The sequence below is a fragment of the Dipodomys merriami genome, unplaced genomic scaffold, assembly GCF_024711535.1.
Source record: "Dipodomys merriami isolate MVZ:Mamm:240054 unplaced genomic scaffold, mDipMer1.0.p SCAF_691, whole genome shotgun sequence".
Classification (NCBI taxonomy): domain Eukaryota; kingdom Metazoa; phylum Chordata; class Mammalia; order Rodentia; family Heteromyidae; genus Dipodomys; species Dipodomys merriami.
In genome coordinates this window covers 49,986-65,350 of record NW_027206281.1, presented here as the reverse complement: position 1 = coordinate 65,350, position 15,365 = coordinate 49,986, and the positions used below count along the sequence as shown (strand labels likewise).

General features: G+C 53.1%; 1 protein-coding gene across 4 annotated transcripts; it reads right to left on the bottom strand.

Moving 5' to 3' along the window:
• Positions 1-328: 328 nt before the first annotated feature.
• Akap3 (A-kinase anchoring protein 3) lies at positions 329-15,097 on the bottom strand. 4 transcript variants are annotated; one of them, XM_070006033.1, is made up of 5 exons: positions 14,645-15,097; positions 14,388-14,523; positions 7,851-7,946; positions 1,998-4,271; positions 329-628 (listed from the first exon to the last, which is right to left on the bottom strand). In XM_070006033.1, exons 1-5 carry the CDS (start codon positions 15,094-15,096, stop codon positions 473-475), a joined length of 3,114 nt encoding a protein of 1,037 aa, XP_069862134.1. In that variant the 5' UTR covers position 15,097; the 3' UTR covers positions 329-472. The 4 variants fall into 4 exon arrangements, with proteins under 4 accessions (XP_069862134.1, XP_069862136.1, XP_069862135.1 ...); XM_070006035.1 differs by lacking the exon at positions 14,645-15,097 and adding an exon at positions 9,566-9,673 and having other exon boundaries at positions 14,388-14,459; XM_070006034.1 differs by lacking the exons at positions 14,388-14,523; positions 14,645-15,097 and adding exons at positions 9,566-9,673; positions 10,505-10,638.
• Between the last annotated feature and the right edge of the window lie 268 nt (positions 15,098-15,365).

The window sequence follows — 15,365 nt, the reverse complement described above, 5'->3', positions numbered from 1 at the left end:
AAGGGGGAGCGTGTCCACAGTGAGTACGCGAGGTGGGAGAACAATTAGAAGCCAAGTGAGGAAGTTTCCAGAAGGAAAAAGGGTCAAGTACATGTGGGACTAGACACCCCAGGACGGGGATGGAAGACGCATACAGGGGCTGCTGGGGGCACGGACGTGGCCAGGGGTCCACCAGCGGGCCTGCCCTGGGGCTGGCTGGGTGCTCCAGGCTGTCTTGACTCCCATGGCCCCGAGGGCGGAAGCAGATCCTGGGTGCGGCTTCAGGGGGCATCTGTCCGATTCTCTCCTCTCTCCACCCCTGGACCCCCAAGGAAACCAGACTCTCGGGGCCCTTTAATTGTAATCTTTTAATTTTTCGTCCTTGCTCGCATGGACAGGAAAATCTGCAAAATCCAGTGGCTAGCATTAGATGACTCGTCTGATAGGCGTGGGTAGGGCTCTGGGGGTGGGGCGTGGCGAGGCCGGGCGCTGATCACAGGTTCAGCATCAGCCAGTCCAGCAGCTGCAGCCGGGTGACGTTCCCCACGGCCTCGTCCAGCTGCCGCTCCTTCTCGTAGCGCAGCACGGACTGCAGGACCTCCCCGACGCTGCGGCCTTTCTCCACAGCGGCGGCCGAGAGCTGGAGCAGCTGTGGAAGGCAGAGAGCAGGGCTGGAGGGGCGGCTGGAGGGGCGGCTGCCGGGCCGGGGCTCCACATGGAAGGGCAGGCGAGGAGAGCCCCCCACGCCCCCGCCCCAGACGCCACCAGTGATCCCCGAGGAAGATCTTCAGGGAGGACACACGAGGAGCAACCACACGTGCAGCACCAAAAGCCCCTGTCTCCTCCCCTAGGAAGCGAGCGCCAGGGCTGACGGCTGGGGCTTCAGGTGACCAAGTTTCTGCCCATCGAGCAGTTCCAAATCAAGGGACAGAGCCACAGGATGGGAGGACATCTTTGCTCGCTACTCAACAGAGAAAGGATTCAAACACAAGGAGCTCACAAGACCACAACAGCAGCGGAGGAGCGAGTTCACAAACGAGCAAATGAACTGCCGCGAGTCAAAGACTCGGCAAACGTTCAACATCTTTAGCCAGACAGGAAATGCAAACCCCACCTACACTGAGATCCCCACACAGAGAAGGCTGGCGAGGGTGCGGGGAAGAGGACCACCAAGACCGGGCTGGTGGGTGCAGCCCCCACGGAGAGATCAGTATGGAGACTCTACCCCCCACATCTAGAACCTTCCTCAGCACTCTGCGGGTGGAGCAAGCTGGGTGGACACCCTGGCTTACTGCACTCTGTCAGTTCCCAACAGCCACGGTGCCTGACAGCACGTGCGGGCGCAAGTGCAGTCCTGCTAAGACTAACGCCGACGTTGGTTTCTCGTGTGGGCGGGGCGCTACCATCCCGTCTTCGGGTGCCTCAGCCACACAGGGGAGCAGGCTCACTTATGCAGACGGAGGCGCCCCCTTTCTCCACCTGTGAGGTCAGCTTCCCCCTTGTGGGGGGGGGGGGGCCGCGCTCCAATGTTCCCAAGTCAATCTGACTCGGTGTCACCTTCCTGCCCGCCCTGTGCTTCTGTGCTCTGTGCTTCTGCTTTGCTGCTCTGTGACTTGGCAAAGTCCAGACCTTCTCCCTCCTCATCCCCACCCTGGGGACTTTCCAGAAGCACTGTCTCCGTCTCCAGTCCTCCGTCCCTTCCCACACAGGGATCCGAAAGACAAGGCGCCTTAGGATCCCGCTTCCTTCCCTGGGAGGCTGCTCACCCGTGCTGCCGCTCACCCGCGCTGCTGCTCACCAACACAAGCAGAAAACCAACCTACCAAACCCTTAGTTCCTTCCCCCGCCCCCCCCCCCCCCCCCCAGCCGCCCTGGGACTACATCTCTGTGACTCTACAGAGGTGCAGAATCTGGTCTCGCGAGAGCTTCAGATCCCTTCCCAATGCCATTCCCGAGCGGACACCCCCGGGGTCTGGCTTTCCAAGATGGCGGCCGGGCGCCCCTTCCCGGGGCCTTACCTTCTCCTGGATCCCTTCATCGTCGCCGGCGAAGTAGAGGATGGGGACGTTGAGCTCGGAGGCGGCCACCCACTGCAGCACGGCCTGCAGCTGCTTGTTCTGCACGGTGTCCGTGAGGTTGTGGTTGCTCACGATGACCCTGGGGATGGCGCAGCCCTCGGGCAGCTGCCCGTAGGCGCCCCGCAGCTCGTTGTGGATGGCCTGGTAGGCGTTCTGCAGCAGGGCCTCGGCCGTGCCCGTGCCCCGGGCCGGCAGGCACTCGTACAGGCTGTCGGGCAAGGCCGAGGTGGGTCGGCTGGCGTCGCCCGATTTGTCGTCTCCCAGCTCGGCCAAGGGCGAGTCGCAGGACTTGGCGATGATGAGGCACAACTTCATCACCGAGTCGACCAGATGATCCAGCATGTGGCCGGGCGCGCGGCCGTCCAGCTGGCTGGCCACCATCTTGGTGAGTCCCGAGAGGGTGCCGTCCACCTCCTCGTTGTCGCAGAGCCTGGTGGGGCACGGGGTCAGGGGTCGCTCGCACTGGCACTCCTCCCTCGCTGGCTGCTCTGGGACCTTGGAGGCGCAGCCGCGGTCCCCCTTGAAGATGGTCTCGCCCAGAAGGTTCCGGATGAAATTGAAGATGATGCTCATGAGGTCTTTCTTCTCGGCCTGCTCCTGGTCGCACACCCGGGGCGGGGGGTTGGGCCGGCTCTCGTCGGGGCTCCCACTGTTGGGGAAGTTGGTGGTGGCGGCGGCTTCCAGGAAGCTCTGGGCGTCCATCCTACCCCCCTGTGCCAGGTGGTACTGGATGAGCAGCAGGGCCGACACGATCAGGTCCTTGCCCCACGAGTCGGCGTCGCACATGAAGTTCTCCATGCTCTCGGGGTAGGGCAGCGGGGGGCTCAGGTCGCACACGTCCGGGGAGTCCAAGGGCGGGTCGGCGGCCAGGCCCGGCTCGGGGTGGGTGGCGGCCGCCGGGTCGTTGGTGGGCGACTTGGAGTCCTTCTGATGGTTCTTGTGCCACATGGTGAGTCCCTGCTTGATGATGTGCTCGCCCAGCGTCTCCATGCACGTCTTCTCCTTCTCCGGCTTGCAGGTGGAGTACATCCTCTCGCGGATCTTGGCCTCGGACTTCATGAAGTTCATGTTGCGCCCCTTCGGGTCGCCCCGGCCCTTCATGGACACCATGGAGAAGCTCTCGCACTTGTCCTTGGTCTTGCGCGTGCCCTCGGGGAACTTCTTGGCGAAGATCACGTTGTACAGCTTGCCCATCATGGCGTCCATGATGTCGGTGGCCTTCTGGCTGCCCTGGGAGAAGAGGCTCCGCTTCACGGCCGAGACGAAGTCCGTGTCGGTCATGAGGGTGCCGGTGACGTTGTGCAGGTTCTTCATGAACGAGTCGATGAGGTCCGACACCACCTCCTTGGCGTGCTTGATGAGCACCTGCTTCAGCAGGATCGTGGCGATCGTCGTGTCCTTCACCTGGATGCGCAGCGTCTTCATGATCGACACCATCATGTCTGACACCACGCTGTTGGCGTAGGTCATGATGCCCTGGCTGACGGAGGCCGTGAAGTCGTCGGGCCTGTCGCGGCCCGAGAAGATCTTCCGGTCGGGCAAGGCCCGCCCCCCCTCGCGGGCATCGCCCGCGTTCCGAGACTCGAACACTTCCTTGTAAAAGAACGACTTCTTGGACGAGGGCTTGTCATCGGGGCCTTTGTTCTCCTTGATCTTCAAAGTGCTCTTGTATTTGAAGTTCGGGGGGCTCCGCGAGGACCCCAGGGCCCGGTCTCCGGAGCCGGGGGCCTTGTCGGGGGCCACGGTCTTGGAGCACGCGAAGACCGTGTCGTCCACCAGCTCCGAGGCGATGGTGCTGAGGCTCTTGGTGGGCGCGGGCTCATCGCCCAGGTAGAGCGACTGGTGCACGCACTTGTTCTCCGAGCCGTCGATCTTCTCGTTGATCTCCTTGCGCGCCATGGCGATGACGAGGTTGGTGAGGCGGTTGGCGTAGAAGGAGACCTCGTCCACGGAGCTCGAGTTGCCCAGCGGGGTGCCGGGGCACTGCGGGTTCTCCTTGTGCGTCATCTCGAAGTGCAGCCGCCCCGGGCTGCCCTTGGCCGTGGTGCTGTAGTAATCGATGGAGAAACCTTTGCGCACGTCCGCCGGGCTGGCTGGCTCCTCACCCAGAGTGGACTCGCCGGGCTTGAACCGGAGATCTTGGAGCCCTGCCGTGCTCTTCTCCAAGTCGCGGCGGAGCCAGCTAAGGACTCGGATAGGATCTGTTGACTCATTCTCCAAAAGGGAAACACACACCAAGACAACGTCTCACCATGGAGCAAAGGTACGGCACAAACACCGCGCCCCGCTCCCGACAAAGGAGACCCACGTTTATCGAGTGCGTCCTGGGGGACCAGGTGCAGACTTAGGGCTTCTGTTACCACTATCTCACTGAATGGGGTTCTCATCATAAGGCTCCACATTAATACCCTATCATGATCCCCGCTTTACAAGAAAGGAAACTGAAAAGCCAAGAGGTCATTATTAAGGTCATTAGCCATTCAAGGCCCAAGTGGGAGGCCAGAGTCCCCAGTTCCTTAGGGTCTGAGAGGTTGTCAGCCCCACTGAAAAGATCCTTTCCTGCCTGGGCTGGCTTCAAACCATGATTCTGCCCCGAGAAGCTGGGATTACAGGTGTGCGCTACCAATGCCTGGCTTCAACCACGTATTTTAATCAAAATCCCTTTGCAAAAGAGTTACTCTTTTCCCCCTTTCATGAAGAAAACTAAGCGAAGAGTGGCAATGTGTATCTGGAACGTCTCTCGCACACCAGTCCAACCACTGGCTCCAGAGTAAAATACAACCAAGAACCAACTAGCAATCCTTGTGTTTTCGCTATTGGAAGTTTGCATGAGGTGCATGCAAACTGCTGCTCTTCCTGACTGTGAGTGCCTGGCCGTGCCAGGCATATAACCTGCAGTTCCTGCCCAAACAGACCTACCTACAAACTTCTCCAGAACTATTGCGTCGAATGAGTACCGTAACCATTTGTGTGCGTATGTGTGTGTGTCCTGGCTAGGGCCTGAACTCAAGACCTGGGCACTGTCCCTGAGCTTTTGTGCTCAAGGCTGGCGCTCTACCACTTGATTTACAGCTCCCCTTCTGGCCTTTTGCTGGTTCACTTTTCTGCCACAGCCGGCTTCAAACTGTGACCCTCAGACCCCAGCCTCCTGAGTCGTTAGGATTACAGGTGTGAGCCACGGGTGCCTCCGGCTGTTTATTTTTTAAAGTCTAAAATGTGCATACTCCAAGACTCCAGATGACTTAAAGCAATGTGGGTTCTGGGGCCCAAAGACCAAGTCCGCACGTTATTTTCCTGCTGCTGCCATCCAACCGGCCATCTCTGCAGACCCGCTGTGTCTCCTGTTAAGCAGTGGCACTTCTGAGTCAGGTTCTCCTGGAGGAGTATGGGAAGGTTTCTGTTCAGCAGCGTCCCTCTTCCCTCATTAACTCTGGCCACGCCCCTTTCCTTAACCACTACAGCCCTGGCCCGAGCCAGTCCACTTGGTAAATACTCCTGAGCTGTGGTTATACATGTGTCCATTTCTTAGAGCCTTAAAGTTCTACTTCGATTTTCACATGGTGAGATGGTGAATGGTTAAAGCTCACAGGCAGAATTTTTTTCTGTTCTGTTTTTAATCTCTCGAAATGCTTTTCAATTAGCAAGACAAAGCAAGACAAAACAGAATGAAATGTTCATTCATTTCATCTCACAGGAACAGTAATCTGTCTTTTTCCTACAAGACAGGGCAGAGGTCAGGAGAGGACCCCACGGGAGCACCTACAAAAGTTGTCAGCCTGCAGGAGTTTCACATTCATGACTCACATGCCTTCAAGTTTGAAGTGGCTTTGCCAGTGTTTGCTCTCTTAGGGTCTTATGGATAAGAAAACAGATCTGGGGAGAGGATGAATAGTTCTGTAATACAATGTGTAACTGCCTGTGGAAGCCACATAGAGACCCTCCAAGAATCGAGCTGCTGATGAACAGGGAATGGGGGACAAACCCGTGGGGGCTGGGCTGAGCAAACCAGGAAAATACAGTAAAACAGAGGATGCAGAGAACAGAGGCTGTGAGACTGGCCAGAATGCACTGTGTACACAGGTGCGGAACAGTAATGACACATCCTCTTGTATAATAGTGGGAAGGAAAGAAGGAAGGAAGGAAAGGAAGGAAGGAAGGGAGGGAAGAAGGGAGGGAGGGAGAAAGGGAGGAAGGAAGGGAGGAAGGGAGGGAGGGAGGGAGGGAGGAAGGCAGGCAGGGAGGAAGGCAGGCAGGGAGGAAGGGAGGCAGGGAGGGAGGGAGGAAGACAAACAGAAGATGGATTATCTAAGACTAAATGAAAACAGATATTTGGTGAACATTAATGCCCTGATATGGATTGTGATAATGATTGCACTAGAATATGAGACTCTTCTTAGTGTGTGTGTGTGTGTGTCCATGAATGCAGGTCCTGTGCTCTGTTCTTTAGCTTTTTCACTTAAGACTGAAGCTTTACTGCTTGAGCCACAGCTCTACTTCTGGTATCGAGTATCATAGACTTTCCTGTCTGGGTAGGCTTTGAACCTCAATCCTCAGATCTCAGCTCCCTGAGTAGCTAGGATTACAGGTGTGAACCATGATGCCCAGCTTTCATTTACTTTTATGGTTCTTAATACCTCTCACTAGAGGTCTATGCAACGACACTGCCTTCAACCCAAACCCACCCTTAACTGAAGGCCTTGCTTTGTGACTCTGGGTCTAGACTGTTGAAATGCTATCCTGGTGGCTTTGTCAACAGAGGGCACTGGGGGTGCAGGGGGCATTGGGGTCACAGGAGGAAGGGCAAGCTTCCTGTGGACCCTGCTCTCTCCAAAGGTCGTGGAAGCAGCCCTGGTTGGAGGAGATGAACCCTTAGTCTCTGCCTGCTCCCTCTCCCTCTCCCTCAGCCCAGGGGAATAGCTGCTTTCTGCACTTGTTCTTTCTGGAATTCCTGAAGTCCCTCCTCTTCATGTCTTTTGGTCGAGGATGTGTGATAAATCACTGGTGTGATTTGCCATCGTCCAGTGGGATCTTGGTTGTGCCAGTGGCTGAGGCTGAGTAAAGGTTTAGAGGCTGCTGAGCGGTAACAACAGGGAGACGAGATACAGTTCTCAGTCTCTGCAGGCTTCCTACCCTAAATTTAGCAAAGCACCTTCTAGGAGGAGCCTTGTAGTTATCTCCTTCCAACCCACAGCTGCTTGAAGAGTAAAAACCAAACAAAAATGACAGCTACGGTACCTACTTTTTAAAGATCATAGCCTATTTCTCCTACTGAACATTATGTCATAGTTTCTGTTGTGGGTTTCTTTAGAGACTGGGACATGAACTTGGTATTGGCTACTTTTGTTCACTGGCTGTTGTTCTACCACCTGAGCCATGCTACCAACTCCTGCTTTGTTTTGGATTTTTTTTGAGTATAGAATTTGTTGAAGAAAAAACTGGGAATTTTTTGATGTGTAAGGAGCTCATTCTTTTTCCCCCACCACTTTCTAATAAGGGGCCAGATGCCAGTGGCTCATACCTGTCAGCTAGTCAGGAGGCTGAGATCTGAGAATTGTGGTTCAAAGCCAGCCTGGGGAAGAAATCTGCAAGACTTTTATTTCCAATTAGCCATCAAAAAACTGGAAACGGAGCTGTGGCTCACACAGTAAGAGCACTAGCTGACAGGGCCTAGGCTGTGGGTTCTAGCCCCAGTGCGAACACATGTGCATGCACATGTGCACCCCGCCCCAGACGGTGGAGTCAGACTCAGCTCCACATCTGTAGCTCAGTGCTGAGGAAGACATTCACCCTTACCATTTTCCAATCCTGGGGTTGGCTGTCTCCAGGGGAATAGACATCAACTTTGCAGACTCCATTTTGACTTTGTAACCAGTCAACCTTATCCGCCATCTACAAGGAAAAGAGGGGAAAAAAGAAAAAAAAAAATCACCAAGGATAGTGATCGCCAGGATACAGGAAGCAGTGTTTTCAACCGGAACCAGACACAAGAGCCTGGGAGACACACTGAACTCTGGGTATTTTTATCCCCTGCTCTTCCAACACACGTGTCTCTTCAGGGATGGGGCCAGTGCTGGCGTGTGCTCATACGTGCTCTCCGTGACCATGACTTGCTTTTCAACCCTTCCTGCACCTTCAGATTCTCAGTGGACACTCGGAACTAAATGCAACCAGAGCACATTACCTTCCCTCTTGCCTGTTCTTTCTACTTAACCGAGTCTATATGATGCTGCTGATGACTGACCTGTCTGTTATCCTAAGCTGAAGTGGTATTTTATACACAGCTGCTTGGCATCATGGCCTACCGCTAGAGGCAGTACCGGATGGCACCTGCTCTGTGCTCCCTGGCCACATTTCAAAGCCGGTCCACAGGAAGTGTCTGGCTCACTAGCAATGTTCATTTTAGAGGACTTTGGCTGTGATGAGGGTACGGATAAGCCCGGTGGAAGCACAAACGGATGCATCATGAGTTACAAAGAAGCGTGGCTAACTATTAAGAAGAAATACAAGATCGTTCAAAAGATGCTTCCCCTCTCTAGGGACTCAGTCGCTGAACAAGGAAGAGTTCCTCACTCCTGCTTAGAACATAATGCAATGGGCTCCCCCCCCCCCCCACTACTCAAGGAACCGTTGGAAGATACCAAATGGAGCCTGGGCATGATGCCACGTGCCTGTAATCCCGGAGGATTACAGGGAGGAGGAGGGAGGAGGATCACAAGTTTTGAGGCCAGCCTAGGTTCCAAGCCAGTCCCTCTCTCAAGAACAAAAGAGATGCTGACTGAATCTGAGCTACCATTTCCAGAAAATCTTCAACTGGTTTTGGATTGAGGAAATACAGGCACAGGAAATGCTGTAGAAGTTCTCTGGGTGACCTTCTAACGCACACTCAGAACTTAGCAAATCCTGAGCCAGGGGTTCATCTGGAGAGACTCTAAGGAAGGTGGGCAAGCTTTGGAAAGATAATTGGGGGGGGGTGGAGGGGGAGACAAACTTTTTTCCTGAGATGCATTTCCTAACTCCGTTACCTTTGTGTAATAGTTTGTTATCTTAGCAAGGAAGTTAATGTCTATGAGGTGACACTTTCTGCAGCATCTATGATATATAATAACTATGATATACACATGATATATGCATATATCACATACGATCCAATATTATCCCATATAAAATCTTTTCTCTTGGTGGTACTGGGAATAGAACCCAGGGCCCTGTATATGCTTGGCTAGGGCTGGACCACCGAGCCACATCCCGCCCTACAAAAAGGTTGTATGCTTGCACGGTAACCATGAAGATAAGAACTAATGAAGTAAAACAGGATTATCACTTCACCAAACTATGAGAAAACCAACAGTGCAAATCAGAGCCAGAAATGTACATCTCTTAAAAGAATCTCCACTTTGTATTTCATTTCAGTGAGGTGCTTCTAAGAGAAACTGTCCACACCGACAGCCTTATTTCAGCTGTATATACTATGATTCAAACTAAGTTTAAGAACGTAAGTGGTGACTTACTCTTCCTGAGGACGGGTTCTGAGATATGAGGAAAGCTCTTGATTAATAAGTTGTCTTCACTATTCCTAACTTTATCAACCCCTCCTGCCATGTAATAAGACAAGGAATCTGCAATGGGAAGACACACACACACAGACACACGGATTAACTTTACATACGAATTCTACTGCTGTTGTAACAATAATGAATCTGACTCACTTGTTGTTTTTATACGTGCACTCAAATGACCAGCACAAAATGACATTTCAATTTCACAGAGGTTTTAGGTGGTAGTGATTTAACACGTATACACAACTAAAAGTCATGAAGAGGAAGGACTTTATTTAGGAATTCCAGAAAGAGCAAGTGCAGAAAGCAGCTATTCCCTGGGCTGGAGAGAGGGAGAGGAAGCACGCAGAGACTAAGAGCTCTCGAGAGTTCGTCTCCTCCAACCAGGGCTGTTGCCACCACCTCTGGAGAGAGCCCGGCCCCAGGAAGCTTGCCAGTGGCTGCTCTTCCCCTGTAACCCCAGCGCCCCCCGTTTTACCCTTAGGGCATTCGGACAGTGGGGAGATGGCAAAAAAAAAAAAAAAGTTCAGGGATAATTCTGGAAATGACTACTGTCATTCTTTGCCTTCAAATCACTGCTATATAGTGAGAATTCTGGGAAGTCTACAGCCTGATTCCTAACAAGCTTGGGTCGAAGCTGGAAGGGGAAGAGGCAGGAAGGAGGATAAGTAATCCCAATTCCTGCATCTCACAACGTTCTGCAGGGATTATTTTGGGGACTTTGAACACATATCCTCACGCAGTCAAACACATCTAACCGACACAGAGCTCAACACGTCCTAACGCTCCTCCTCTGCTTTCCATGTCCTCCGTGGCGAGGCTCGTCTGAGATGGGTAAAACTGCCTCTGATTGTTCCGGGGTGGCTTTATTGGCCCAGTGGGGTTGCCTACCTCTGTAGCTCGCGAACAGTGAACCACAGAAGATTCCAGAACACACTTTGAAAGTCAACAAAGATGCTGGGCTGGGATGTTCTTGCTCAGCTCAAGATCTTGATTCCTCCTCCAGCCTTCCATGCACCTCACCCTTGTTGGGACTGGGGAGTGACATCAGAATTGCAACTGGTGACGTCACCGTCTCCACGGCAACCCTGTGAGGCTACCAGAGGGGTCAGGGGACAGGTGAGGGTGAGGGCGAAGCGGCACTGTGGGGCTGGCTGCCTCTCTCGCAGAGGTGGGGGACATGGGAAGAGGCTTTCTCAATGGATGCCAACCAAAAACAACAGAGTAAATACTAGTAATGAACTCCGATGGCTGGAGAGAAGAGTAACAATTGAGTAACAATTGAGAGGCGCATTCAAAGCCCAGGAAATCAATTCGTTGTGTTGGAGCCAGCTTGGAATCCCGTTTACAAGCCTTTAATCTTATTTTTTTGTAAAAACAGACCTTTTGGACTGGCACTGGCCCCTACCTGTATTCCTTCCTGGCTACCCTGCCGAGGCTGAGATTTCAAGATTGGAGGTTTAAAACCAGCCCAGGTAGAAAAGTCCATAACTCCAACAGCAAAAAGCTGTGATGGAGGGGTGGCTCAAGTGGTAGAGCTCTAGCTCAGTGAGCAAGCTGAGCTCAAACCCTGATACTAGCAAACAACAACGGAAAAGAAACAACCCCAGGGCTGGGAAGGTGGCTCAGTGGCAGAGCGCTTGTCTTGCATGCCTGAGGCCCCTGGGTTCGATTCCCCAGCACCACATAAGCAAAAAGAAAAAAGCCGGAAGTGGCGCTGTGGCTCAAGTGGTAGAGAGCTAGCCTTGAGCTGAAGAGCTGAGGGACAGCACCCAGGCCCAGAGTTCAAGCCCCACGACCGGACCCCCCCCCAAAAAAAAAGAAACAACCCCAAACCTTCTGGGTATTTTGTGTAAAGTTGTAATTCTCATTTATCCATCCCTCTCTGCCTCCCTTCCTCCCTCCTTCTGGGTTATAAATTGCTTTAGATGAGAAACACACTTGCACTAATATACTCTACCCAATAGCTAAACTGAGGAACCAAGCTGGGAAACATCAACAGGCCTCCACTCGTTGGCTCGGTGTGTTGGTACTCTACCACCTGAGCCGTACCTCCAGTCTGTTATTTTGCTGGTTAGAAATGGAGCCATATGAACTTTCCTACCCAGGCTGGCTTTGAATCATGGTCCTCTGGATCTGTCACCTGGGTAGTGAAGACTGTAGGTATGAACCACCAGTGCCCAGATTCATATAGTCTCTTGAGAAATGTTACTTTGAGGCTCAAGTGGTAGAATATTTGCTTCACAAGTCCTGAGTTCAAATCCCAGTACTACTTAAAATTTAAAAAAGGGTTCCAGGTAGCAGTGGCTCATACTTATAATCCAGCAGCCTGGGGACCCAATCTCTAAAAACTGATCAGCTAAAAGTAGCACTGGAGTGTTGCTCAGCTGAGCAAGCAAGCCCAAAAAGTACAAGGCTCTGAGTTCAAACTCTGGTACCATCCTCCTCCAAAGTGTTACTTTAAATATCCTGCAATTAATGGTTATATATAAGATGAGCATAGTTCCAGAAAGCCAAAAGAATTCCCCCTGAAGGCAAAAAGATAGCTTAAAAACAGAGTCAAGGGGCTGGGAAGGTGGCTCAGTGGTAGAACGCTTGCCTTGCATGCCTGAGGCCCTGGGTTCAACTCCTCAGCACCACATAAGCAAAAAGAAAAAAGCCAAAGTGGTGCTGTGGCTCAAGTGGTAGAGCGCTAGCCTTGCGCTGAAGAGCTGAGGGTCAGCGCCCAGGCCCAGAGTTCAGGCCCCACAACCGGACCCCCCCCCCCAAAAAAAAAACAAAAAAAAACAGAGTCAAATTAGTTTATCACACTGGTTCCTCTAAGCAAGTTATTTATCTGATTATCTTTTTATCAGATCTCAGTTGCTTTATCTTTAAAGAAATTGTACTTGGTTGACTCTTAAAATTGTGTGTGTTGGTGGGGGGGGCTGGAAGGTGGCTCAGTGGCAGAGTGCTTGCCTTGCATGTATAAAGCCCTGGGTTCGATTCCTCAATACCACATAAGTGAAGAAAGCCAGAAGTGGTGCTGTGGCTCAAGTGGTAGAGTGCTAGCCTTGAGTTGAAGAGCTGAGGGACAGTGCCCAGGCCCAGAGTTCAAGTCCCCCCCCCCCACTACCACCAACAAAAAGAAAAAAAGCAAGAAAAATATTTTGTGTGACTGTGTGACAGTACTGGGGCTCAAACCAGGGCTTGGAGACTTCCCCTTAGTTTTTTCACTCAAAGATAGCACTCTACCACTTGAGACACAACTCCACTTCTGCCTTTTTGATGGCTAATCTTGTAGACTTTTCTATGGGGGCTGGCTTTGAACCACAGTCCTCAGATCCCAGCCTACTGAAGGTAGGCCAGAAGGACTTGTGTTTTGTTTTGACACTTTGGTAGCACATGACTGGGACTGCACATGCCCACATCTGCCACCTTGCAGAAAACACTTCATGCCACAGACCCTCAGAATAACTATGAAAGCCAAGAGTGCAGGCGCTACTTATCACTGCAAGGTGTGGATGGTACAGCTACAACTAAGAATTGCAAGAATGGAATTACGTCAAATAACCTGTGTATGAGAATCAGTGTTCTTAAAAGTGTGCACACACAAACACTACAAGCAATTATACAATACCTTGAAAGCCATAATGCAAGCACAGGCATACATAGCAACTAGCTATTTGGTCTGTCTCCTGGTCCTGGGGCTTGAACTCTGTTACTGCAAGCTGCAAACGGCATGAGCTGCCAGTGCCTGGCTAACGTACTTTAAAACTTCTAGACTCTACTGATTCCAGAAGTCTCTAGACCCACGCAAATCCTCAAAGGGATCTATGGCAAAAACAAACAAAAAGCCATTCCTCTAGAGAGCCAACTGGAGTTTCCCCATAGAAAATAACTACTGTTGGCTATCAGTGTCATCCTGTAATCCTAGCTACTAAGAAGGCTAAAATCTAGATTATTGTGGTTTGAAACAAGCCCAGGCAGGAAAGTCTCTAACACTTTTAGCTCCAATTAATAAACAAAAAGAAGTAGAGCTCTAACTAAAGTGGCAGGGCACTAGCCTTGAGTGGAAAAGCTCGGGACAGCATTCTGGCCCAGGACAAGTACCCCTACCCCTCTCCCTCCCCTTCCCCCCCAAAATACAAAAAACCCAACAAACTCTTCAGATGCCTGACAAACACTCCAGATTCACCCCTGAAGCTCTCCTGGAATTGTCAGTCTCATGGTGACTAAGTGCCTCGATAAATGAACTAAAACTCCCAAACTGGTAACTGTATATAAGTCAGTGAGCACATTTCTTTCTGGACAGTGTCACCTCCTTCCCTTCCTCTCTCCCAGTTCTCCCCTCCCGTCCCCACCCACAAGTTGTAGAGTTCATTTTCCACAGTGTCCAGTGAGGATCACCGCTGCCTTTGTTCACCCTCTGTCCCTCCATTTTATAATGACTTCTTTTGAAAGAGAAAAACTTGGGGCTGGGAATGTGGTTCAGTGTTAGAGCGCTTGCCTGGCATGCACGAAGCCCTGGGTTCCATGCCTTAGTAACACATACACAGAAAGAGCCGGAAGTGGCGCTGTGGCTCAAAGTGGTAGACCACTAGCCTTGAGCCAAAGAAGCTCGGGAACTGCGTCCGGGGCCCTGAATTCAAGCCCCAGGACTGGGAAAAGTAAAGGGAAAGACTTTTTTTCCTCCTCCTTTACTGTTTAAAGCCTGCATTTTCTTGCTGATTCTGCCTTCTTTCTGTATGGTGTATTCACGTGTGTTACCTTTGGGAGGTAAACGAAGGTTTACCTGGAGGGAAACGAAACGCAGCCGTGGAGCTCTTGGGACGCGGGTGAGGGCACTGTCCGCCTGGTGGGTGGGTGGGTGGGTGGAGAGTGTGCGCGTCCCCTGACTCGTGTCGTCGGGATTCCTCGGTACACCACCTCTGTACAGTACCAATAAAGCGCGTTAATTGTAGACAGAATGAAAACAGGTGATCTTAAAATAAACAACCAACCAACCCCCAACCCCCATTACACCCTGGGGCAGAGGCGGTCAGCACCCACCTGGGCCACGGCGATCCTGGGCAGAGTCGTCCTTCCCCGGGCCTGGGGTGGGGGGGGGTAAAGGGCTCCCCCCCACCCCCAGACAGAATGTTCCCGAAGGACTCCACATGCATCCATCTGGGGCCGCCACGCTGCTGCGCTGAGCCGTCCTCACCTAGGCCCAGGGTGGGAGGGGGGGGAGAGAAAGGATTCCCCCCCCCCCAGAATGTTCCCGAAGGACTCCACATGCATCCATCTGGGGCTGCCACGCTGAGTCGTCCTTCCCAGGGCTCAGGGTGGGGGAAAAAGGGTTCCCCTCCCCAGAGAGAATGTTCTCGAAGGACTCCACATGCATCCATCTGGGGCCGCCACGCTGCTGTACTCAGAGTTGTCCTCCCCCTGGGCCCGGGGTGGGGGTGGGGGAGGGAAAGGGTTCCCCACCCCCCACAGAATGTTCTCGAAGGACTCCCCATGCGCGGATCTGGGGCCGCCACGCTGCTGCGCTGAGCCGGCCCCCGGCCCCCGGCCCCCGGCCCCCGGCCCCGCCGCCGGCCTCACCGTGGCCGCCCTGCCGGCCCACCCCGAGCCCGCCGTGACTCCGCGTCCCCTCAGGCGCGACCCCGTCCCTCGGCACGCCCACCCTCTTCGCGGCCACGCGGCGGGCCAACCGACACCGACCCCTTCGGCCCGCCCCTTCCGGTCCGGCGCTCCCGGCGCAGGCGCAGTCGCCACGGCGGAAAGA